We start from the raw sequence: 25,895 nt of genomic DNA, 5'->3' as shown, positions 1-25,895 counted from the left end.
CCAGTGACCATAAATCCAATAGTTTTAAGACAGCTAGGTCTGGCCCAAAAGTTAAAATTCTAAATTGGGGCAAGGCCAATTTTGATGGTATCGTATCAGATAGGAACTTTCAAAAGTTAATTGGGGGAGTCTGTTGGCAGGCAAAGGGATATCTGGCAAGTGGGAGGCTTTCAAAGATGTATTAATCAGGGTTTGGGATGAACACATTCCTCTTAGAGTGAAGGGCAAGGCTGATAGAAGTAGGGAACCCTAGATGACTCGGGATATTGAAGCCCTGGTCAAGAAGAAGGACACACATGACATGCATAGGCAGCAGGGATCAAGTGGATCCCTTGAAGGGGGTGTAGGAGTAGAGTTTAAGAGCGAAACCAGGAGGGCAAAAATGGGACATGAGATTGCTTTGGCCGATAAGGCAAAGGAGAACCCAAAGAGATTCTACAAATACATAAAGGCCAAAAGAGTAACAAGGGAGAGAGTAGGGCCTCTTAAAGATCAACAAGGTCATCTGTGTGCACATCCACAAGAGTTGGGTGAGATCCTAAATGAATATTTCTCCTCAGTATTCACTGTTGAGAAAGTGTTAGGGAACTTGGGGAAATAAATAGTGATGTCTTGAGGAGTGTACATATAACAGAGAAGGAGGTGCTGAAATTCCTAAAGTGCATCAAGATAAATAAATCCCAGAGACCTGATGAAGTGTATCCCAGGACTTTGGGTCCCCTAGCAGAGATATTTGAAACATTGACAGCACAGATAAAATGCCTGACATTGGAAGATGGCAAATGTAGTGCCTTTGTTTAAAAAGAGCTGCAGGGAAAAGTCTGGGAACTAGAAGTCGTTGAGCCTCACTCCTGTGGTGGGTAAGTTGTTAGTAGGTATTCTGAGAGACAGAATCTACAGGAGTTTAGAGAAGTTAGGACTGATTAGGGACAGATGGCTTTGTGAGTGGAAAATCATGTCTCACAAATTTGATTGAGTTTTTTGAAGGGGTAACTAAGAAGGTCGATGAGGACAATGCCGTTGATGTTGTCTACATGGACTTTGGCAAGGCCTTTGACAAGATACCACATGGTAGGTTGTTGCATGAGGTCAAATCTCACAGGGTCCAGGGTGAGGTAGCCAAATAGATACAATTGGTTGAATGACAGAAACCAGAGAGTGGTTGTAGGGGACTTTTTTTCAAACTGGAGGTGTGCCTCAGGAATCGGTGCTAGGGCTGGTTATTTGTGATTTATATGAATGATTTGGATGAGAATGTAGATGGCATGATTAGTAATTTTGCATGACACCAAGATTGATGGCATACTGGACAATGAAGAAGGTTATCTCAGATTGCAACGGGATCTTGATCAATTGGGCCAGTGGGCTGATGAATGGCAGATGGAGTTTAATTTAGAATAGTACGAGGTGATGCATTTTGGTAGATCGAACTAGGGCAGGACTTACTCAATTAATGGTAAGGCATTGTGTGGAGTTTTATAGAACAAAGAGATTGAGGCATACAGGTTCATAGCTGTTTGAAAGTGGAGTCACAAGTGGACAGAGTAGTGAAGAAGGCATTCGACATGTTTGGTTTCGTTGATCAGAACATTGAATACAGGAGTTGAGACATATTGTTAACATTGTACAAGACATTGGTAAGGCCACACATGGAATACTGTGTGCAGTTCTGGTCACCCTGTTGTATAAAGGATATTATTAAACTAGAAAAAGTCGAGAAAAGATTTGTTAGGATGCTACTGGGACTTGATGCTTTGAGTTGTAAGAAAAGGCTGGATAGACTGGGACTTTTTTCCCTGGAGCGTAGGAGATTTCAAGGCGATCTTCAGGGCAGTCTGTAAAACAATGAGGGCATAGATGAGCTAGATAGTCAATATCTTTTCCCAGTGGTAGGGGAGTCTAAAACTTGAGCATCGGTTTAAGGTGAGAGGGGAGAGATATAAAAGGGTCCAGAGGGGCAATTTTTTCACACAGGGTGGTGAGTGTCTGGAACAAGGTGCTAGAGGTAGTAGTAGGGGCAGGTACAATTTTGTCTTTTAAAAAGCGTTAAGACAATTGCATGGATAAGATGGCTAAAGAAAGATATGCGCCAAACATGGGCAGTTGGGACTAGCATAGTGGTTAAAAACAAAGGGGCGACGTTGACAACTTGGCCGAAGGGCCTATTTCCATGCTATAAACCTCTGACTGACCTCGAGGAGCCCTAGCAAAACTGGAATCGATAGGAATCGGGAAGGGCAAACTCTTCACTGGTTACAGTCATCCTAGCACAAAGGAAGATTGCTTTGGTTGTTGAAGGTCAATCACTGCAGGAGTTCATCAGGACAGTGTCTTAGGCTCAACCATCTTCAACTGTTTTATCAGTGACCTTTCCTCTATCATAAGGTCAGAAGTGGGGATGCTTGCTAATGGCTTCACGGCACCTCAGATACTTGAGCAGTCTATATACAAATACAGCAAGACCTGGGCAACATTTAGTCTTGAGCAAATAAGTAGCATGTAACATTCATGCCACACATGCCAGGCAATGAGCATCTCTAATAAGATAGTATCTAATCATCTCCCCTTTATATTCAATAGCATAACTATCGCTGAATCTCCCATTGTCAACATCCTGGGGGTTGCCATTGACCAGAAATTAAAATGGACTTGCCAAGCAAATACTGTGGCGACACTGTATTTCCCAGTGTGAGGAATACATTCTACTTGCCTGGATGAGTGCAGCTCCATCAACACTCAAGAAGCTCAATACTGTCCAGAACAAAGCAGCCTGCTTGATAGGCACCCCTTCCACCACTATTAACATTTATGAAAAGTGGCCGCAGTGTGTACCATCTATAAGACAGCACCTTCCAAATCCGGTTTCTCTGTTTCTGCATTGGAATCCTGTTCTATATCTGCCTTTTTGTACTGCTGGAGTACATGGCTGGTGCGTTTACCATATAGACTGTAGCTGTTCAAAAAGGCAGCTCACCATCACCTCCTCAAGGGCAGTTAGGAAGAGGTATTAAAAGTGTCGGTGTAGCCAGAGACCCCCACATCCTATGAAAGAATTTGTAAATTTTTGCTAGATACCCACAAGCAAGTTTTTTTTATATCATAATTTGAATTCTCAAACAAATGTGAGTTGAATGTCAAATCCGGTCTTACCTGAAATCAGTAATTCCTGGCATGGACCTGAGCACCAAGTGGAAACAGGTGTCCCTTATTCACTCTATCTGGACCCTTCATAATTTATGTTGTGAGGAAATTTCAAGGTGGCCATTTGTGTCTTAAACTTAAAACAGTTCAAAACTCACAATGCAAATATCTCTGTACAAAAGATGTAGCAAAATTTATTTAACATAGAACAAGACGATACAAACTTATAGCCGAGTCTCACGAAAGGTTTAATAGCTCTGGAACAGCAACAGAATCTCTCCGAAAGATTTGAAGTACAGCGTCAAATACAGATCAATTATACATTTTCATAATCAATAATTCTGCCTTTAATTAGCTTAAAAATCAATTTCATTTAACAGTCATAATCAATACAAATCTCTGTCAAGTATCTCACCCAACTATAAGATACTTAATAGCATGGTGATATCTTATCCAACTGATTCTGAACGTAACCTCCCCACTTGGCACTAACTATGTCCCTGTTACCTGGTAATGACAGACCGCAAGGTCAAAATGGACGTTCCCACAGGTTCACTGCCAAGTTGAATAGATGTGTATTTCTGTATCCGGGGTCATATCTATCCTTGTGTCTGGCCGCTGAAGCATCTATTTATTAATGTTCCACAATATGTCCCTCTTCGGAATCATGATGTAGAGATGCTGGCGTTGGACTGGGGTAAACACAGTAAGAAGTCTGACAACACCAGGTTTAAGTCCAACCGATTTATTTGATAGTAAACTCGCAAGCTTTCAGGGTTTGCCTATTCGTCAGGCAAATGGAAGTTCTGGCCTCAGAGCATATAACAGCACAGACAGTTTACAGATTACTGATTAGAATGCGAATCTTTACACCTAACCTGCTATTCAAGTTTAAAGTAGCCAACAATGTGAGTGGAAGGAGCATTAAGCCCAGGTTAAAGAGCTGTGTATTGTCTCCAGACAGTACAGTAAGTGAGGTTTAGCAAATCCAGCCAAGTTATGGGGGTTACAGATACTGCAACATGAACCCAAGATCCCTGTTGAGACCGCCCTCGTGTGTGGAACTTGGCTATCAGTCTCTGCTCAGCCACTCTGCGCCGTCGTGTGTCGTGAAGGCCGCCTTGGAGAATGCTTACCCGAAGGTCAGAGGCCGAATGCCCGTGACCACTGAAGTGTTCGCCAACAGGAAGTCTTACCTGGTGATTGTCGAGTGATGTTCATTCATCCATTGTCATAGCGCCTGCGTGGTCTCCCCAATGTACCATGCTTCGGGATATCCTTTCCTGCAGTGTATTAGGTAGACAACTTTGGCTGAGTTGCAAGAGTATGTACTGTGTACCCGGTGGATGGTATTCTCACGTGTGATGATGTCATCCATGTCGATGATCCGGCATGTCTTGCAGAGGTTGCGGTGGCAGGGTTGTGTGGCGTTGTGGTCACTGTTCTCCTGAACACTGGGTAGTTTGTTGCAAACAATGGTCTGTTTGAGGTTGTGTGGTTGTCTGAAGATAAGAAGTGGGGGTGTGGGGATGGCCCTGGCAAGTTGCTCGTCTTCATCAATGATATGTTGAAGACTCCGGAGAAGATGTTGTAGCTTCTCCGCTCCGGGGATGTACTGGACGACGAAGGATACTCTGTCCACCGTGTCCCGTGTTTATCTTATGAGGAGGTCGGTGTGTTTTTTTGCTGTGGCGCTCGACTCATCAATCGACAGTTCTGAAGCGCCACAGCGAAAAAATGCACCAACCTCCTCAGAAGACAAACACAGGACACGGTGGACAGAGTATCCTTCGTCGTCCAGTACTTCCCTGGAGCGGAGAAGCTACGACATCTTCTCTGGAGTCTTCAACATATCATTGATGAAGACGAACATCTCGCCAGGGCCATCCCCACTTCTTGCCTTCAGACAACCGCACAACCTCAAACCACTGTTCTCAGCAAACTACCCAGCGTTCAGGAGAACACCACACAACCCTGCCACAGCAACCTCTGCAAGACATGCCGGATCATCGACATGGATGACATCATCACACGTGAGAATGCCATCCACCAGGTACATGGTACGTACTCTTGCAACTCGGCCAGCATTGTCTACCTAATACACTGCAGGAAAGGATGTCCTGAAGCATGGTACATTGGGGAGACCGTACAGACGCTACGACAACGGATGAATGAACATCGCTCGACAATCACCAGGCAAGACTGTTCCCTTCCTATTGGCGAACACTTCATTGGTCACGGGCATTCGGCCTCTGACCTTCAGGTAAGCATTCTCCAAAGCGGCCTTCACGATGCACGACGGCACAGAGTCACTGAGCAGAGACTGATAGCCAAGTTTCGCACGCATGAGGATGGTCTCAACAGGGATCTTGGGTTCATGTCGCAGTATCTGTAACCCCCATAACTTGGCTGGGTTTGCTAAACCTCACTTACTGTACTGTCTGGAGACAATACACATCTCTTTAACCTGGGCTTAATGTGCCTTCCACTCACATTGTTGGCCACTTTAAGGCTTGAATAGCAGGTTAGGTGTAAAAATTCGCACTCTAATCAGTAATCTGTAAACTGTGCTGTTATATGCTCTGTCTGTCTACCTTAAGAGTGTCATAGTTACTCCCGCCGTTTGAGGCCAGAACTCTCCATTCGCCTGACGAAGGGGCAAACCCCGAAAGCTTGTGAGTTTACTATCAAATAAATCAGTTGGACTTAAACCTGGTGTTGTCAGACTTCTAACCCTCTTCGGAATGCCATCCGATAAGACTTGCTGACTAACCAGTTCCTTGAACTTTGGCTTTAAATTATTGACTTTTACCACCATGTCTTTCTGTAGCTTTGCTTGACTAAAGTGTACAATACATTGAAATATATTTAAAATATCAGTACGTATGTTTTAAAATCATAATTACTTGTTTTGATTCCCTTACTTCATTCACACATTCATAAGCTGTTTGTGTTAGCTTGCTCAATATCATTTATCTCTGATTTCTTATCCCCTGAATGACTGCATTCTGCCTATAAATCTTGTTAGCTGGCTAAAAATCTCCTTCCACAATTTATTATGTCTCCATTTGTCTTCTCTATTGCAAATAAAACAACCTGAGCCTATTCAATTTTTCCTCATAACCAAAATTTTCTTGTTCAGGAAATATGCTCCTGAATTTCCTCTTTGTCCTCTCTGGGTGGTGGTCCTCAGGTCAAATTACCACCAGTCAGCTGTCCCTTTATTAATCAAGCAAATATTAACTACAATACACTAGTCTTTCAATGCACATATATCTTTACAGATTTACATGGATAACACAAGTTACAGAAATATATCTTATTCTCTTAATGTTCTCAGTAAATACATCGATGTAAACCAACATGCCAGCTGGGGTCAGACACACCCCACTCTGAAACTAAGTAGTAGATGCCACCCAATACAACTTATGCAGGTTTTTCATCAAATCCCCTAGATGTTTGTTCTGCTGAGAGCTAACTGGTCTCGCTGGAGATCTGACTTCCGTGTGAATGCTTCCAGACTCCACTCGTGAAAAACATGTCTGGAATCCCCCCCCCCCCCCGCCCCACCCAAACAATGCTTCTTTCGGATGCTTTCACCAAAGATCCACTTCCAGGATTTCAATCATTCCTTTCTATATTCTTTCCTTGGATTGATACACGCGTTCAAACTTCCATATAATCTCTCAGGAACCCGGCCACACCAAAAGAACACTGTTGCTTCATTGGCTATATTAAAATGTCACCAAACTTTTGATTCACCTCTTTCCACCTAGCCCACTTTAAATCTGGTTCTTGCAGTTGTCTCTTTTACTCAGAGCACTTTCTCTACTTTTTATTTGAATTCTCCTAAACAAGACCTTGTTCAGCTTCTTGCTCTTTGTTCTTAACTATCTTCTTGATATATACCTTTTGTCGCCACTCCCTGGTTTTTGGGACTTTATTTCATTCCTTTGGGAAACCTGTTTTCTGTAATTCCCTTCCTTGTGTCCTATTGTCCCAGCTCTGTCTTACAACAAACTCACAAGTTCTTTCTGTCTTAGGGTGCCCCTTAAGCAACAACCTAATAAGAACATAAGAAATAGGAGCAGGAGTAGGCCATCTAGCCCCTCGAGCCTGCCCCGCCATTCAACAAGATTGTGGCTGATCTGAAGTGGATCAGTTCCACTTTCCCGCTTTCTCCCCATAACCCTTAATTCCCCTGTCTATCAGAAACCTATCTACCTGTGACTTAAATATATTCAGCATGGTAGCCTCCACCACTTCAGTGGGCAGAGAATTCCAGAGACTCACCACCCTTTGAGTGAAGAAGTTCCTCCTCAACTCCGATCTAAACTGCCCCCCACTTATTTTGAGGCTGTGCCCTCTAGTTCTGCTATCCTTTCTAAGCAGGAAGAATCTCTCTACCTCTATCCTATCTATCCCCTTCATTATCTTATACATCTCTATAAGATCCCCCCTCAGCCTTCTAAACTCCAACGAGTACAGACCCAGTCTATTCACTCTCTCCTCGTAGGCTAACCCCCTCATATCCAGTATCAGCCTGGTGAACCTCCTCTGCACTCCCTCCAAGGCCAATATATCCTTTTGCAAATGCAGCGACCAAAACTGCACACAGTACTCCAGTTGCGGCCTCACCAGTGCCCTGTACAGTTGCAGCAAGACCTCCCTGCTTTTATATTCTATCCCCCTCGCTATAAAGGCCAACATTCCATTTGCCGCCTTGATCACTTGCAGACTGGGTTTTTGCGATTCGTGCACAAGGACCCACAGGTCCCTTTTGCACTGTAGCATGCTGCAGCTTTTTGCCCTTTAAATAATAATCCCTCCTATTATTATTTCTACCAAAGTGGATAACCTCACACTTGCTCACATTATACTCTATCTGCCAGGTCCTCGCCCACTCACTCAGCCTATCCAGATCTCTCTGCAGACTTTCCGCACCTTCCACGCAATTTGCTTTTCCATTCATCTTCGTGTCAAAACCTGCTTTTTTTCACATCATAAGCCCTCATTACCACTCATGCATCTAAACCAAACTGAAGCCATTAACCCTTTCAAATACACAAACAGAAAACTAAATTTAGACAAAGGCATGCCTTATTTGAATGCAAATATATTATTTAAAATTACCTATGTTTCCTGACACCAGAACTGTATACAGTACTCAAACTCTGGTTCTACTAGTGTTGTATACAGTTCCAGTAAACACTCTTTGCCTCAACTAATAAAAGAAAACATGGCACATGTCGTCTTGTACAACTTTCAACCTGCCTTGCTATACTCTGAGGTTGCTCTGTTCCTTTGCCTTATACTTCTATTTCTTTTATATTCCCTTTTATTTTGTTGCACCTACCTCTTTCACTTCTCTGGATTGAATTCCACTGCTACTTTCTCCCAACTGGCCAAACCATCATGTAATCTAAAGCAGTGTCTTTAATTTCGATCACATGGCCCACCTTTATATCATCTGCAAACCTCCTAATCAGCACACCAACATTTGCGTTTAAGTTATTAACAAATGACAAAAAGCAGGAGGCAGAGTATTGAGTCCTGTGGTGACTGCCTTCCAGTTGCAAAACCACATGTCAAACATTATCCTTTGCTTTGCCAGTGGAAACAGTTTCCATATATTTATTCTGTTTAGACTCCTCATGATTCTGAATAACTCCATTAAATATTCTCCCAAACATCTCCTTCACATAGGAACATAGGAATTTAGGAGCAGAAGTAGGCAATTCAGCCCTTCGAGCCTGCTCTACCATTCAATCAGATCACGGCTGATCTCTCCTTTGTGTCAAATCCACCTCCCTACCTGTTCACCATATCCCTTTAACCCTTTTTTATCAAAAAATCTATCGCCTTCTTGAAACAATTTAATGATTCAGACTCCATTGCACTACGGGGCTGGCAAGTTCCACAAATTCAACACGCTCTGTGGAAAGTAGTTCCTCCTCATCTCTTTTTATACCTACTGCCTCGCAACTTATACCTGTTCTAGATTGTCCCACAGGGGAAATATTTGTCTCTGTTTACTTTATCAATCCCTTTTAGTACTTTACATACCTCGATCAGATCCCCTCTCATCCTTCTAAACTCCAGCGAGTACAAGCCCAAACTGTTTGATCTCTCCTCATACGTCAATCCTTTAATTTCCCGATTCAATTTGGTGAACCTCCTCTGAACTGCCTCCAATGCCACCACATCCTTCCTCAAATGAGGAGACCAAAACTGGACACACTACTCCAGATGTGGTCTCACCAAAACCATATACAATTGCAACAACACTTTTCTACTTTCATATTTCCAGTCCTTTTGCAATAAATGCCAACATTCCATTTAAGAAGAATAGCCCTAGCTTTTCTGTTCACATAACAGAAGTTTCTCATTCCTGGAACCATTCTCATAAATATTTTCTGCACTCTCTCTTAAAACCATGGCGTGGCAATGCCTTAAAACTTTCATGTCCTTCCTAAAGTGCCGAGAATTAGTCACAGTATTGCAGGTGAGACTGAGTCACTATTTTATAAAGGTGCATCATAACTTCCTTGTTTATTGAGTTGAGTTTAGAAAGCCCAGGATTCTGTAAGCCTTTATTTTCATTTTCTCTATCCTCCCTGCCACCTTTAATGATCTTTGCACATACATCCTCGTGCCTGTGCATAAAACGTAGAAAGCTAGTGCACAGGTATAGCTGGTAATCAAGAGGGTTAATGGAATGTTTGTCCTTATTTCAAAGGGATTGGCGTATAAGAGTGGGGAAGGAAGTCTTGCTGCAACTGTAAAAGGTTCTGGTGAGACCACATCTGCAGCACTGTGGGCAGTTTTAGTCCTTTTTATTTACGGAAAGGTATTATTTCATTGAAGGCAGTTCGAGAAGATTCACTGGGATGATTCCTGGTATGAAGGAATTGTCTTATGGGCAAAGGTTAAACTGTTGGGACTCTGCTCATTGGAATTTAGAAGAATGAATACTAATTACTTTACTAATATTGTTTGGAATTGCTATAGCTCTAGCTCGTTAGAGGGGTCAGTTTTTGTTCAAAGTGTGCAGGAAGGTTTTTTGACTCAGTATGTAGATAGGCCAACTAGAGGTGAGGCTATATTGGATTTGGTGCTGGGTAATGAGCCAGACCAGGTGCTAGACTTGGAAGTTGGTGTGCATTTCGGTGATAGTGACCACAATTCGGTTACGTTCACCTTAGTGATGGAAAGGGATAGGCATGAACCTCGGGTCAGTAGTTTTAGCTGGGGGAAGGGTAATTATGAGGCTATTAGGAGAGAATTAGGAAGCATAGGTTGGACTAGGAGATTACAGGGACTGGGAACGTCCGAAATGTGGAATTCTTTCAAGGAGCAGCTACTGCGGGTCTGTGATAGGTATGTCCCTGTCAGGCAAGGAGGATTTGGTAGGGCTAGGGAACCGTGGTGTTGATTCGTTGGTTAGGAAGAAAAAGGAGGCTTATGTTCGGATGAGGCTTGAGGGCTCAGGTAGTGCATTAGAAAGCTTTAGATTGGCTAGGAGGGAGTTGAAGAGGGAGTTAAGAAGGGCTAAAAGAGGACATGAGATGACTTTGGCTGATAGGATTAAGGAGAATCCTAAGGCGTTCTATAGGTATGTCAAGAACAGAAGGTTGGTGAGGGCAAGATTAGGGCCAGTTATAGACAGTAGAGGGAAGTTGTGTGTGGAACCGGAAGAGATTGGAGAGGCATTGAACCAATATTTCTCTTCGGTGTTCACGCAGGGGGACATGAATGTAGCTGAGGAGGACACTGGGGTGCAGGGGTGTAAAATAGAAAGTATTGCAGTTGATACCGGGGATGTGCTGGATATTCTAGAGGGCTTGAAAATAGATAAGTCCCCTGGTCCGGACGGGATTTACCCTAGGATTCTCTGGGAGGCTAGAGAGGTGATTGCAGAGCCTCTGGCTCTGATCTTCAGGTCATCGTTGGTCTCTGGTATAGTACCGGAAGATTGGAGGACGGCGAATGTTGTCCCATTGTTTAAGAAGGGGAACAGAGACTTCCCTGGGAATTATAGACCGGTGAGTCTTACTTCTGTTGTGGGCAAGGTTTTAGAAAGAATTATTAGGGATAGGATTTATAGTTATTTGGAGAGTAATGAATTGATTAGAGACAGTCAGCATGGTTTTGTAGCAGGTAGGTCGTGCCTTACTAACCTTATTGAGTTCTTTGAGAAAGTGACCAAAGAGGTGGATAGGGGTAAGGCAGTTGACGTGGTATATATGGATTTTAGTAAGGCGTTTGATAAGGTTCACCATGGTAGGCTTCTGCAGAAAATGCAGATGTATGGGATTGGGGGTAATCTAGGTACTTGGATCAGGAATTGGCTAGCAGATAGGAGACAGAGGGTGGTGGTTGATGGTGAATATTCGTCATGGAGTTCGGTTACGAGTGGTGTGCCTCAGGGATCTGTTTTGGGGCCACTGCTGTTTGTAATTTTTATTAATGATCTGGATGAGGGTATAGTTGGGTGGATTAGTAAATTTGCTGATGACACCAAAGTCGGAGGTGTGGTAGATTGTGAGGAAGGGTGTCATAGTTTGCAGGGTGACTTAGGTTGCAGAGCTGGGCCGCGAGGTGGCGGATGGAGTTTAATGCAGAGAAGTGTGAGGTAATTCATTTCGGTAGGAGTAACAGATGTGTTGAGTATAGGGCTAACGGGAGGACTTTGAATAGAGTGGAGGAGCAGAGGGATCTAGGTGTATGTGTACATAGATCCCTGAAAGTTGGGAATCAAGTAGATAAGGTTGTTAAGAAGGCATACGGTGTCTTGGCGTTTATTGGTAGGGGGATTGAATTTAGGAGTCGCAGCGTCATGTTGCAACTGTACACAACTCTGGTGCGGCCGCACTTGGAGTACTGTGTGCAGTTCTGGTCCCCACATTACAGGAAGGATGTGGAGGCTTTGGAGAGGGTGCAGAGGAGGTTTACCAGGATGTTGCCTGGTATGGAGGGGAGGTCCTATGAGGAGAGACTGAGGGATTTGGGGTTGTTTTCGCTGGAAAGAAGGAGGCTAAGAGGGGATCTTATTGAAACATATAAGATGATTAGAGGTTTAGATAGGGTGGATAGTGATAGCCTTTTTCCTCAGATGGAGAAAGCTAGCACGAGGGGGCATGGCTTTAAATTAAGGGGGGGGGGGGGTAGTTATAGGACGGAAGTCAGGGGTAGGTTCTTTACCCAGAGGGTGGTGAGGGATTGGAATGCCCTGCCTGCTGCGGTTGTAAATGCGCCTAGTTTGGGGGCGTTTAAGAGATCTGTGGATAGGTTTATGGACGAAAAGGGATTGGTTTAGATTAGTGGGTCAGTGTTTTTTTTTAAAGAAACTGGTCAGCGCAACATCGTGGGCCGAAGGGCCTGTTCTGCGCTGTAATGTTCTATGTTCTATGAAAGATGATCTCATTGCAACATATAGGATTCTTAGGGGGCTTGACAAGGTAAAAGCTGAGAGGATGTTTCCCCTCATGGGAGAGTCTAGGGCCAGAGAGCATAGCCTCAGAATATGGAGGCGCAAATTTCAGACTGTGATAAGATGGAATTTCTCCTCTGAGGATTGAGAGCCTTTGGAATTGCTTATCACAAAGATCCGTGCATGTTTAAGGTTAAGATAGAAAAAAACAAGGGATCAAGGATTCTGGCAGAAAGGGCACGAAAATGGCTGGGAAAAATGTTGGATTAGCCATGATCCTGTTGAATGGCGGAGCAGGCTCGAGGGGCTGAATGACTTACTACTGTTCACATTTCTTATGATCATAAAGTTCCCAGATCTTGCTGTTCTTGCATCTCCTTTAATTATGTTATATCATGTGTTTGTGTGACTGATAGAAGTTACAGGAATACCAACGATATACAACAAATATATAGATTACTGGTTGTAACTTGAATTGGAATATCTCTCTCTCGCTCTCTCTCAAATTTCTCCACAGATAAAAATTTTGGAAGGTTCATGCTCAGTGATTGCAACCTGGTAGTGGCTTGTCAGGCTTGGCCATGGCAGGCTGATTCTCCCATAGTAGGTGTGAGTGAAGGTGCAGTTGCTGCTGAGTGTTTTGATCTTTCTTTTTTGTCCTCTGCTCTTCATGCTTTTGTCCTTAGTCTCAAAGGTATCTGTAACACTCCCAACGTACCATCTCCAGGTATCGTGATCTAGGGTGCTCTTCCCGTTAATGACCGATGTAGCACAAATAATTGGAACATATATATACCACAAGTATGTCCCAGCCCCCCTCTTATAACACTTCTGGAAAGTATACATCAATGGAAGATTTTTAGATTCGCTTTTCGGTTAGATGCCAGTCTTTTCATACTCTCTCTTAGTTTCTCTTATTTCCTTTTTCCTTTTCTCTCTGAACTCTTTTATAGTCAGCCTTTTTCTCACTTATCTGATAAAGAAGCTGGTTTTGTTTTACTCTGAGAGAATATCTGATAGAGTAAAACAGGACTGTCTCCTCTAAGGGCATATTTAGGAAAAGGCTGGTCCTATTTTACTCGGGGTATTTGATAGAGATGGTCCTGTTTTACTTTGTACCTGATAGATGAGATGATCTTCGAACAGCCAGGAGGTCATGATGCACATTGGTACTAATGACGTAGTAGGAAGAGTGACAGGGTCCTGCAACGGGAGTTCAGGGAGTTAGGTAGTAATTTAAAAAAGAGGACCAGGATTACTTCCTGTGCCACATGCCAGTGAGGCTAGAAGTAGGAAGATAGTGCAACTAAACCCATGGCTAAAGAGCTGGTGTAAGAGGGAGAGGTTCAGATAACTTGATCATTAGGATCTCTTCCGGGACAGGTGGGACTTGTACTAGAAGGACAGGTTACGCTTAAACTGGAGGGGCACCAATATACTGGCAGATAGATTTGCTGGAGTCACTTGGAAAGGTTTAAACTAGTATGTCGGGAGATGGGAACCATAGGAGTAGGTTGTAAGGAGAAATAACTGAGGGAGAGCTACAAACTAAGGTTAGTAAGATTAAGAGGAAGAACAGGCAGGGGATAGTTCTGAACACAGCAAAACCAGTGGTCTGAAGTACGTTTGTTTCAAAGCAAGGAGTTAAACCAGTAAGACAGATGAATTTACAGCTTGGATTATTACTTGGAGCTATAATGTTGTTGCTATTACAGAGACTTGGTTGAAAGACGGGTGGGATTGGCAGCTAAACATTCCAGGATTTAGATGCTTCAGGCAGGTTAGAGGGAAATGTAAAAGGAGTGGGGAGTTGCATTACTGGTTAAGGAGAATATCACAACTGTACTGAGGGAGGACACCTCCAGAGGGTTCAGCCAGCGAGGCAATATAGTTAGAGCTCAGGAATAGCAAAGGTACAGTCACAATGTTGGGGATTTATTTCAGGCCTCCCAACAGCGAGCAGTAAATAGAGGAGCAGGTATGCAGACAGATTTTTTTGATTCCATTTGATTCAAAAACAACAGGGTTGTTGCAGTGGGTGATTTAACTTTCCCTATATTGACTGGGGCTCACTGCTAGGGGCTTGGATGGGGCAGAATTGGTAAGGAGCGTCCAGGAGGGTTTCTTGAAAGAGTATGTAAATAGCCCAACTCAGGAAGGAACCATATTAGACCTGGGATTGGGGAATGAGCCCAGCCAGGTGATCGAAGTTTCGATAGGAGAGCATTTGTAGATGTGTGACAAATACGTGAATAGGATGGGAGTGGCGTGATGTGGTCCCCGGAAGGGTAGGGGCTTTAGTTCACTTGGGCAGCATGGCTTGGAGGGCCAAAGGGCCTGTCCCTGAGCTGTAATGTTGTTTGTTCTCTGTTCATTTTGGGATGGATGATCATAATTCCGCAACTTTTAAGGTGTTTGTGAATAAGGGAAAGAGTGGTCCTCAGGTGAAGGTTCTAAATTGGGGGAAGACGATAATAGGCAGGATCTGGAGACTGTAGATTGAGGGAAGTTGTTTGAGGATAAATCAACATCTACATATGGGAGTGTTTCAAATGTTAGTTGATTGAAATTCAGGACTGGCATGTATCTGTGAGGATGAAGGATAAGTGGCAAATATCAAGAACCCTGGATAATGAGGGGTTTTATGAGCCTTGTCAAAAAGAAAAAGGAAGTGTTCTTAAGATCTAAAAGGAAAGGAGGAAGGAGGCCTGAAAAGGGCCATGAAAAGTCTTTGCAAAAGGATTAAGGAAAATCCTAAGGCATTTTATATGTACGTAAAGTGCAAGAGGTTAGCCAAGGAAAGGATTGGTCAACTCAAGGATAGTGGGGGGAATCTATGCTTCGAACCAGAGGAAATAGGTGAGATACTAAATGAATACTTTGCCTCAGTATTCACCAAAGAGAGGGACTTGATGGATGAGGAGCCTAGGATAGGGCGTGCAGATATTCTGGTTCATGTCGATATCAAAAAGGAGGAGTTGTTGAGCATCTTAAAAAGCATTAAAGTTGATAGTTCCCAGAGCCTGATAGGATCTACCCCAGAGTACTGAGGGTGGCAAGGGTAGAAATTGCTGGGGTCTTGACAGAAATCTTTGTATCCTCATTGGCTATCCTTCAATCCTCTGGAACTTCACCAATGTTGTTCCATTATTTAAGAAGGGCAGCAGGGATAATCGAGGAAATTATGGGCCATGGGCCTTAAGTCAGTGGTAAGGAAACTATTGGAAAAGATTCTTTTGAGACAGGATTTACTCACAGTTGGAAACAGCTGGACTTATTAGTGATAGAAAATATGGTTTTGTGAAGGGGAGGTCATGCCTCACTAGATTGAGTTTTTCGAGGTAGTGACAAAGATGATAGATGAAGGAATGGCAATGGATGTTGGACACATGGGCTTCAGTAAAGCCTTTGACAAGGTACCTCATGGTAAACTGGTACAAAAGGTGAAGCCACACGGGATCAGAGGAATGCTGCTGAGATGGATACAGAACTGACTTGGCCATAGAAGGGTAGCAGTAGAAGGATGCTTTTCTGAATGGAACGCTGTGACCAGAGGTGTTCCACAGGGATGTATATGATTTGGAGGAAAATGTAGCTGGTCTAATTGGTAAGTTCGCAGACGACACAAAAATTGATGGAATTGCAGATAGTGAAGAGGATTGTCAGAGAATGTAGCAAGATATAGACTGGTTGGAGACTTGGGCAGAGAAGTAGCAAATGAAGTGTAATCCAGACAAGTGTGAGGTAATGCATTTTGGAAGGTCCAAAGCATTTAGGAATTACACAGTAAATCGTAGAACCCTTAGGAGTATTGACAGGCAGAGAGATCTGGGCGCATACATCCACTGATCTCTGACAGTGGCAACGCAGGTGGTTAAATTAGTCAAGAATGCATACAGCATGCTTGTCTTCATTGGTCAGGGCATTGAGTATAAAAATTGGCAAGTCATGCTACAGCTGTACACAACCTTAGTTAGGCTCATTTAGAATGTCATGTACAATTCTGGTCACCACGTGTTGATGTTTTGGAGAGGGTACAGAAGAGGTTTACCAGGATGTTGCCTGGTCTGGAGGGTATTAGGTATGAGGAGAGGTTGCATAAACTCTGTTTGTTCTCACTGAAACAATAGAGGATGAGGGGTGACCTGATAGAAATTTACAAGATGATGAGAAGCATGGACAGAGTGGATAGTCAGATGCTCTTCCCTAGGGTAGAAAAGTCAAGTATTAGGGGATATAGGGTTAAGATGTGTGAGGCAGGTTTTTTTTACACAGAGAGTGACGAATGTCTGGAACATGCTACCCAGGGAGGTGGTGGGAGAAGGTATGATAGCAGTATTTAAAGTGCAACTGGACGAATACATGAATAGGATGGGAATGGAAGGATACAGACTCCTTAAGTGCTTACATAGAACATAGGGCTGAAAGGGGTCATGAAAAGTCTTTGGCAAAAGGATTAAGGAAAATCCTAAGGCATTTTATACGTATGTAAAGTGCAAGAGGTTAGCCAGGGAAAGGTTTGGTTAGCTCAAGGATAGTGGGGGGAAATCTATGCTTCGAATTCTATGCTCCCCTTACAGTTTTAGTTTAGGCAGACATCATAATCGGCACAGGCTTGGAGAGCTGAGGGGCCTGTTTCTGCACTGTACTATTCTTTGTTCCTGCCGTAAAACTTGCCTTATTCCCAGATGACCATCGGCTACCCTCTCCTTTAAGAGAGAGAGCTGACTGGTGGTGATTTAACCTGAGGATCACCATACCTCAGAAGAAGGGCAAGGTTGTGAAGACGGGCATTCGTGAATAATGTCAACCACTATGGGAACTGAACCCGCTCTGTTGGTGTCGCTCTGCATCGTGAACCAGCTGTCCAGCCAACTGAGCTTCCTACTACCTATTGACACAATCACCCATTTCTATCTCTGTAGCATCGCCTGACTCCGCCTTGGCTCAGCTGATCTACTGCTGAAAATCTCATCTATGCATCTGTAAACTGTAGATTTAATTACTTCAGTGTACTTGTGGCCTGATTTCCTATTCTTACACTCCGTAAATTTGAGGTGATTTGAACCTCTGCTATCCAAATCCCCATTTCCCCCATCTCTCCTGTGCTCCATTTCCTATATTTGGTCAACATAAAGCAATGTGTTGATTTAAAAACCATGGCCCCTCCTTTCTTCATCTCTGTAATTTCCTCTAGCCATTCTGCCTCCCCAAACCAATCCTACTCTAAAGGACCTCTCTCTTCCCCCAGTTCTAATTTCTTGACTATTCCTGGGTTTAAAATTTCCACCATAATCACCTTGTTTTCAGCCGCCAAGTCTTTAAGTTTTGAAGTTGCTTCTCAATCTCTCAACCTATTTTTCCTCATCTAGGACGTTCCTTAAAGCCTATTCCCTTCGATTAAACTTTAGGTCATCTAGCATAGTACCTCCCTACTTGGTTTGGTGTCAAATGTATTTGGTAAGGCATAGTGCAAGCAACAGAGTATCTGACAGAGCGTTTGGTATAATTATATCCACAGGAACATTTGCAGAGTGTTCAACAGTCTGCTTTCAGCAGGAGCATTGGAAGTTTGGCAAACTCACCCAGAAAATCTCTTGAACTAGATGAGGAGGAGACAGACTCTGATGATGATATTAGAGACACGTATCGCTATGAGAAAAAAGTAAGTCTCCTTCACGTAAATAATTTTGTTCAATTGTGTTCATGACTGGAGTGATCTGTTTGCTGAAAGTGTGCAGTAGTTTTGGTGAGTAAATTGATGCTTTGCTCACTTGTTAGACAGATTCAATATTGGTTGCAAACTTCAAATCAGTGGAAATCGGGGAAAACTCTCCACTGACTGGAGTTATATATTGCATCAAAGAAAGATGATTTTTGAGATCAATCATCTCAATTCCAGAAAATCATTACAGGAGTTTATTTGCTGAACCGCATTCAGCTGCTTCTTCAATGACCTTCTCTTTAACAAAAGTTCAGAATTGGGGGTAGTACTGACGATTGTACAGTGTGCAGTACCATTTACAACTACTCAGATCATAAAGCAATTAGTGTCAGAATACAACAAGCTCTGGAAAACATTCAAACTTGGACTAATAAGTTGGAAGAGACGTTCACACCACACAACTTCCAGGAAGTGATCATCACTGGAGAGAAGTTAACCGTTTCCCCTTGACATTCAATGACATTACCAATGCTGATTCCCCCACTATCAACACCCTGGAGGTGACCGCTGGCCAGAAACTCAACTGGGCCCATCAAATTTTAGCTTTTATTGGTAGAGGGATTGAATTTCAGAGCCGTGAGGTCATGTTGCAACTGTACAAAACTCTGGTGTGGCCGCACAGAGTATTGCGTACAGTTCTGGTCGCCACATTATAAGAAGGATGTGGAGGCATTGGAAAGGGTGCAGAGGAGGTTAACCAGGATGTTGCCTGGTATGGTGGGCAGGTCTTATGAGGAAAGGCTGAGGGACTTGAGGTTGTTTTCGTTAGAGAGAAGAAGGTTGAGAGGTGACCTAATTGAGGCATACAAGATGATCAAAGGGTTAGATAGGGTGGACAGTGAGATCCTTTTTCCTCAGATGGTGATGGCTAACACAAGGGGACATAGCTTTAAATTAAGGGGTGGTAATTATAGGACGGATGTCAGAGGTAGATTCTTTACTCAGAGGGTAGTAAGGCCATGGAATGCCCTGCCTGCAGCAGTTGTGGACTCGTCAACTTTAAGGGCGTTCAAATGGTCAGTGGATAGGCATATGGATAACATTGGAATAGTTTAGGTTAGAGGGCCATTAGATTGGTTCCACTGGTCGTCACAACATCGAGGGCCGAAGGGCTTGTACTGCACTGTAATGTTCTATGTTCTAAATAGTGTGGTTACAAGAGCAGGTCAGAAACTGGGAATTCAATAGCATATAACTCACCTCCTTGCTCCCCAAAGTCTGTCCACCATCCACAAAGTTCAAGTCAGAAATGTAATGGAATACTCTCCACTGGCCTGGATGAGGGTCGTTCCAACAACAGTCATAAAGCTTGACACCATCCAAGACAATGCAGTCTACTTTATTGGTACACCTTCCACCACCAATACACAGCGGCAGCAGTCTGTACCATCTGAAAGATGCATTGCAGGATCTTGCCAAGACACCTTTGGCAGCATATTTAAATCCTGGAATTCCTTTCCTGACAACACAGGGATGTAACAGGTGTCCAAGTGTTTGGATAATTCAAAAAAGGTGCAAAGCTTGAACATGTTCCTTTCGTTTGCAGAGAACAGGCCTCTGCATGTGAATGTATGTTGCTCTTGGCAAGCATAAATGAGCCACATTACAAACTCAGCTATCTTAAATTAGTTGTTCATTTAGCTAATATGACACTCAGGATTGTTTACTAAGTGCTGAACATCAGAGGTCACATCTAGCAGACATTCTTTTTTGGGTTTTGTTAGTGTGGGCTTCTTCAATATAGTCTATGCTCTACCTATTACGACCAATCAAGGAACATGCTGTTTGATTTGATCAACCAATAATGTATGGCTGATGTACCTGGCAACATACTGACACTAAAATTCATATACAGTGTTCCTCAGCAGTTATTCAGAGTGGCAGAAGATGGAAAATGGTGTTTCACAATTGTTCTGGTTCAGGTCAGGAACTCCAAACTGTTTCATGGATTATTAGTTTTACATTTTGAATTTGGCTAGGATAAGTGTGATATGTTTCACTTCAGGTATGATTCAAATGACCCACTAGGGAGCTTTTCTCAAACAAAGTTTATTTAAGAATATAGTTAACATGTGTGGAAAGAAAATTAGCATTAACTTTTACCAATTATAAACAAAACCAGCACGATAATGTGTCACCCCTAACAAATATATCTGAAATGTTCCAATCAAACAAATCCTTGCTGTAGACAAAACTCTTTAAACAGGTTCAACACGCAAAGTCTAATGCTCACGTGATATTAGAATTGAGTCCTTTGGTTGGAGAATTGGAAATTCTCAGTCTTGTAAATTCTAGTATTCCTCTTGATGCAGCCAGAACAGTTTGAAGTCAGACAGATCCCAGAACCTCAGGCAGACTCTGGTCAAGCTCCCAACAGCAGATTTTCTACTCCCAGGATGCTTTCAGTTGACCTGTAGAATTCCTAAAACCAGAGAGAGAGAGAGGGAAACACTTCTTTGCTGTCCCTTCGAAAACTCAAACTTGGAGCTCAGAACTGAAGATGAAAGAGCTCCTGTCACTTGAGCTGCCACCGAGTTTTCCTCCTAACAGTGCAGAGCCATACAAGATCCCACAGTAAAGATAAACAAACCCGTTTAAGCAGTAATAAAAAGATTCCTCCGGACAAACTGGTGCCATAGTGACAACAGCTAAGGCTACGAAATGAGAAACACTGAAGCTGTGAGAGCTTTAGAGATCATGATTATTTTAAAAACATCTCTTAAAAGTACATTAACATCACATAATGCCGTTTCCAGTTTACTTTAAAAATTTTGATTTTTGAATCAAAAATGTTTTCTGAATTTGCGTATAGCACCAAATTGGATAGTCAATACTGAGGAGGACTGCAACAAAGTATAGGTGGACATGAATAAACTAGCAGAATAGGCACTAATAAGCAAATGACATTGAACACCGATAAAAGTGAGGTAGTACATTTTGATAGGAAGAACAGAGAGGCTAGTTATTAGTTGGAAAGTACCAGGTAAGGTAGAGGAACAGATACATAATGACTAAGCATTCCACCATTGGTTAGTATTTAAAAAAAAATGCCAAGTACTAGACTTATTTTTAGAGGCATAAAATTGAAAAGTATGCTAAACCTGTATTGGATCTTGGTTATTCCACACTTTGAGTATTGTGTCTAATTCTGGGCATCATTTTATAAAAGGGATATGAGAAACACTTGCAGAGAAGATTTACAAGAATAATCCAGAAAAACTTGGATAAATGTATCAGAAAGGATTGATAGGCTGGCTCTCTTCTCTTGAAAATGAAAGCTGAGGAGTGACCTAATAGAGTGAGGTAAAATTCTGAATGATTTTGACAGAGTGGATATAGAGAAAGTATCTCTTCTTAGAGGAGCAGAAAACAGCTGTCAATATGAGATAGTCACCAAGTAATCCAGTGGAGAATTCCGAAGAACTGGCGAGTGTGGAAGTTGTTATCATAGCTTGCGGTTGAAGTGAATAGTATAGGTGCTGTTACAGGGGAAGCTAGATAAAATTTGAAGAAAAAAGGAACAAAGTGGTAGGATTAAATAGGAAAAGGTAGGAGGAGGCTTGACTGAAACATAAACACCAGCGTGGACTGGTTGTGCTGAATGGCCTGTATCTTTGTCATTTCTCCAGTGTAATCATATGTAATCTATATTTTCAGAAAACCCTGTTAAGATCTTTTAAAACATTTAATTTATTCTTTTCCCTAAATTGCGCTCTGTTTTAATTATATCCTTTGATCCTTAACTATAATGTGCTTTAGAGAGTTGCATAATCCAGTAATATCCCATTGTTCTAGTTGTTGTGGAGTGTCCAATACTCTTATAGAATGTGAATTAGCCTTGCCTGAACAAATGTTTAATGGATATTTGGGAAGTATTGGTCTCAAGCTGCAAGTTTTCTTTGTTTTCTAGGATGGGGCCAGCAGTGTATCATCAGGCAGCTTGGAACCAAACCTGTTCTGTGATGAAGAAATTCCAATCAAAGCAGAGGAAGTGGTGTCGCATGTTTGGCCAGCTACACCATCATTCTGTGCAGAACATGCTTATTCTTCAGCATCAAAGTCTTTCTCACAAGGTCAGTCTGACTGTATTGAATGATGTGCTGCACCATTCTGTTTAAATATATTCCTGCTGTGTTGAGGTAGTTGCCGTAAGGTGATATGCTTAGCCGTAATGAACGGCTACATAAGTTTTGTCAGTTGCTTTTCAACTGCACTTCAAAGATATGTGGGTTATGTGGCCATGCTAAATTGCCCCTTAGTGTCAGGGGGATGAATAGGGTAAATACATAGGGTTACAGGGATAAGGATAGGTGAGGTTGTTGTCTGTGCAGGCTTAATGGGATGAATGGCCTCCTTCTGCACTGTAAAGATTCTATGATTCAAGACCATCAACTATTATTTCTGCAGGCTCAATGTCTGTCTTTACTTTTGGAATTCCAGTTAAGTGTATTGTTTGATCATTTGTATTAATGTACTCAACCTGTCTCCAGATGAGAGAGATTAGAGCACAGGATATGTGCTTTGACGAAACCTCACTGAGGCAAGGTGTTCATTGATTTTCAGCGGGAAAGAAGAAATGGGATCCTACTGCTCACGTAATTTTCTTCTCTTGACAAAAATTGCAGAGATCTTCTCTTTCATACCTTCTCTTTTCACTACTGTCCCCTCTACCCTTGCCTCCCCTTTGAAATCCTTATTATCTATCACACCACAAATCCTATCTCAAATTCACTCCTCCATTTTCCAGCAATAGATCTGGCTGGACACATCAAGCATCATTCCAGAACTTTCTACAGATGTGGTAGTAGTTGCCAATGTACTTCTAAGCAACTGGTTACCACCAGATACAGCATTTTGAAGTGATGCCTGGCTACTTGAAGGGTAGAAGATATGAGATTTACATTGATGTTGAACTGGTCATGATATATTAGAAACTGACTACTGGCCAAGCGGATGACTGGTGGTTGCTCCCCACCTCTTTTACTTCAGCTGAGTGACTCCTCATCCTCAATTAATTCAATCTGCCTTTTAATCCCGTAGCCCCCTCTCCAAATTCACCAACAACCTGATACTTTATAGCAGCATGAATAAATAATTTAGCTCCTTGAGCCTGTTGTGAGATCTGCGACCTGACTTTATACACCAATCTTTATCTTTAACAAATAAAAATCTGTCTCGAATTTAAAATGCATCATTTAAAATTTAGCATTAACTGCTGTTTGCAGAAGAGTTCCAAACTTCTGTTACTTTTATAAATAGAAGCATTCCCTAATTTTACTCCCAAATTGTCTGCCTCTAATTTTTAGAATATGCTTCCCTAATCCAGTGCTCCCCAATCTGCAGAAATCCTCTATCTGCTCTATTTGTTCTCTTTTATACCTTGAAAACTTCAATCAAATCACTCCTTAGCCTTCTAAATTCCAGGGAATACAGCCCTAGTTTGTATTCTGTCCCCTTGTAATGTAATCTTTTAGAGCCTAGGCGCCATTCTGATGAATCCAATTTGCACTCAAGGCCAAGAAATCCTTCCTAAAATGTGGTTTCTAAAACAGCTCACAATGCTCCATAGCCTTGTATAGGTGAAGTATGATTTTGACTGCTTCTATTCCAATCGCCTAGAAATAAAAACCATTAATCTATTTGATTATTTTCTCCATAACATTTTAATAATCCAATTCTCTTTGGATCTTCTTATTTCACCATTTTTCGCCATTTAGAGAGCATTCTTTATGATCTTTCAAAAAAAAATTTTGATGATGATTGAATAAACCTGGTTTGATTTCCGTTGAATACAGAAGATTGAGTGTTGATCTAATCTAAGTGTTAACAATAATTAAGGGAATCAATAGAGTGGATACAGAGGAACAATTGTTCTGTGGGGATTAGGGACAGTCAGCGTGGCTTTGTGAGTGGAAAATCATGTCTCACAAATTTGATTGAGTTTTTGAAGGGGTAACCAAGACGGTAGATGAGGGTAGTGCAGTTGATGTTGTCTACAGAGACTTTAGCAAGGCCTTTGATACAGTAACACATGGTAGTTGTTGCATAACGTTAAATCTTACGGGATCCAGGGTGAGGTAGCCAAATGGATACAAAATTGGCTTCTTGACAGAAGCCAGAGAGTGGTTGTAGTGGGTTGTTTTTCAAACTGGAGCCTGTGACCAGCAGTGTGCCTTAGGGATCGGTGCTGGGTTCACTGTTATTTGTTATTTATATCAATGATTTGGATAAGAATATGGGAGGCATGGTTAGTAAATTTGCAGATGACCATAAGATTGGTGGCATAATGAACAGTGAAGAAAGTTATCTCTAGTTGCATCGGGATCTTGATCAAGTGGGCTAACGAATGGCACATAGAGTTTAATTTAGATAAATGCGAGGTGATGCATTTTGGTAGATTGAACCAGGGCAGGACTTAGTTAATGGTAGGGTGTTAGGGAGAGTTAGAGAACAGTGAGATCTAGGGGTACATGTTCATAGCTCCTTGAAAGTGGAGTCACAGGTGGACAGAGTGGTGAAGGCATTCGACATGCTTGGTTTCCTTAGTCAGAACATTGATTACAGGAGTTGGAGTGTCTTGTTGAAGTGGTACAAAACATTGGTAAGGCCACATTTGGAACACTGTGTGCAATTCTGGTCACCCTATTATAGAAAGGAGATTATTAAACTAGAAACAGTGCAAAAATGATTTACTAGGATGCTACTGGGACTTGATGGATTGGGTTATAAGGAGAGGCTGGATAGACTGGGATTTTTTCCTCAGCATAGGAGGCTGAGGAGTGATCTTATAGAGGTCTATAACATAAGGAGGGGCATAGATCAGCTAGATGGTCACTATCTTTTCCCAAAGGTAGGGGAGTCTAAAACTAGAGGGCATAGGTTTAAGGTGAGAGGGGAGAGATACAAAAGTGTCCAGAGGGGCAATTTTTTCACACACAGGGTGGTGAGTGTCTGGAACAAGCTGCCAGAAGTAGTAGTAGTAGTGGTGGGTACAATGTTGTCTTTTAAAAAGCATTTAGATAGTTACATGGGTGCAGTGGGGATAGAGAGAGATGTGCCAAAGCAGGCAATTGGGATTAGCTTAGAAGTTTTAAAAAAAAGTGCGGCATGGACAAGTTGGGCCGAAGGGCTTGTTCCATGCTGTAAACCTCTATGACTCATAGAAATAGCTCTCCCTAGGTTTCTTATAGCTACTATCCCAAATTTCCAATTTCATTTGCTCTGACTTGGTGTGTAAAAATAAATTCTTATTTCCAACTTGTTCCATGGCTCAGCCAAAGTAATGACTGACCAGTGAAAATAATTTTTCCTAAGCCACTCAAATGTACCTCCTAATTTTAAACACCTTTACTAAATCTTCCCTAAATCTCTCTGCTCCATGGAGAACAACCCCAGCTTCTTCAGTCTCTCTACATTACCAAATTTCCTCATCTCTCATACCATTCCAGTGTCTTGACTTCCATTCAAAAGTTTGTCCAAAATTGGATACAATAATCCAACTGAGATAGAACCATTGATTTGTAAGTTTCCTGTAACCACTTTTCTTTGATACTTAATGCCTCTATTTATAAAGCTAAAGATCCTGCATGTTTTCTA

General features: G+C 42.2%; 1 protein-coding gene across 1 annotated transcript in view; it reads left to right on the top strand.

Annotated features, from left to right (window-relative positions):
• Positions 1-25,895, top strand: part of kdm5a (lysine demethylase 5A) — a 278,206-nt gene that overhangs the window by 219,114 nt on the left and 33,197 nt on the right. Inside the window, exons 24-25 of the mRNA XM_080190586.1 lie at positions 18,096-18,239; positions 22,210-22,372. Coding sequence (XP_080046712.1) covers positions 18,096-18,239; positions 22,210-22,372 — 307 coding nt within the window. The remainder of the gene's footprint in view (positions 1-18,095; positions 18,240-22,209; positions 22,373-25,895) is intronic.

The sequence above is a fragment of the Carcharhinus amblyrhynchos genome, chromosome 6 (genome assembly GCF_965287045.1).
Source record: "Carcharhinus amblyrhynchos chromosome 6, sCarAmb.v2.hapA, whole genome shotgun sequence".
Taxonomy (NCBI): Eukaryota; Metazoa; Chordata; class Chondrichthyes; order Carcharhiniformes; family Carcharhinidae; genus Carcharhinus; species Carcharhinus amblyrhynchos.
The sequence above is the reverse complement of the archived record's forward strand: the minus strand, read 5'-3'. Positions and strand labels throughout refer to the sequence as shown.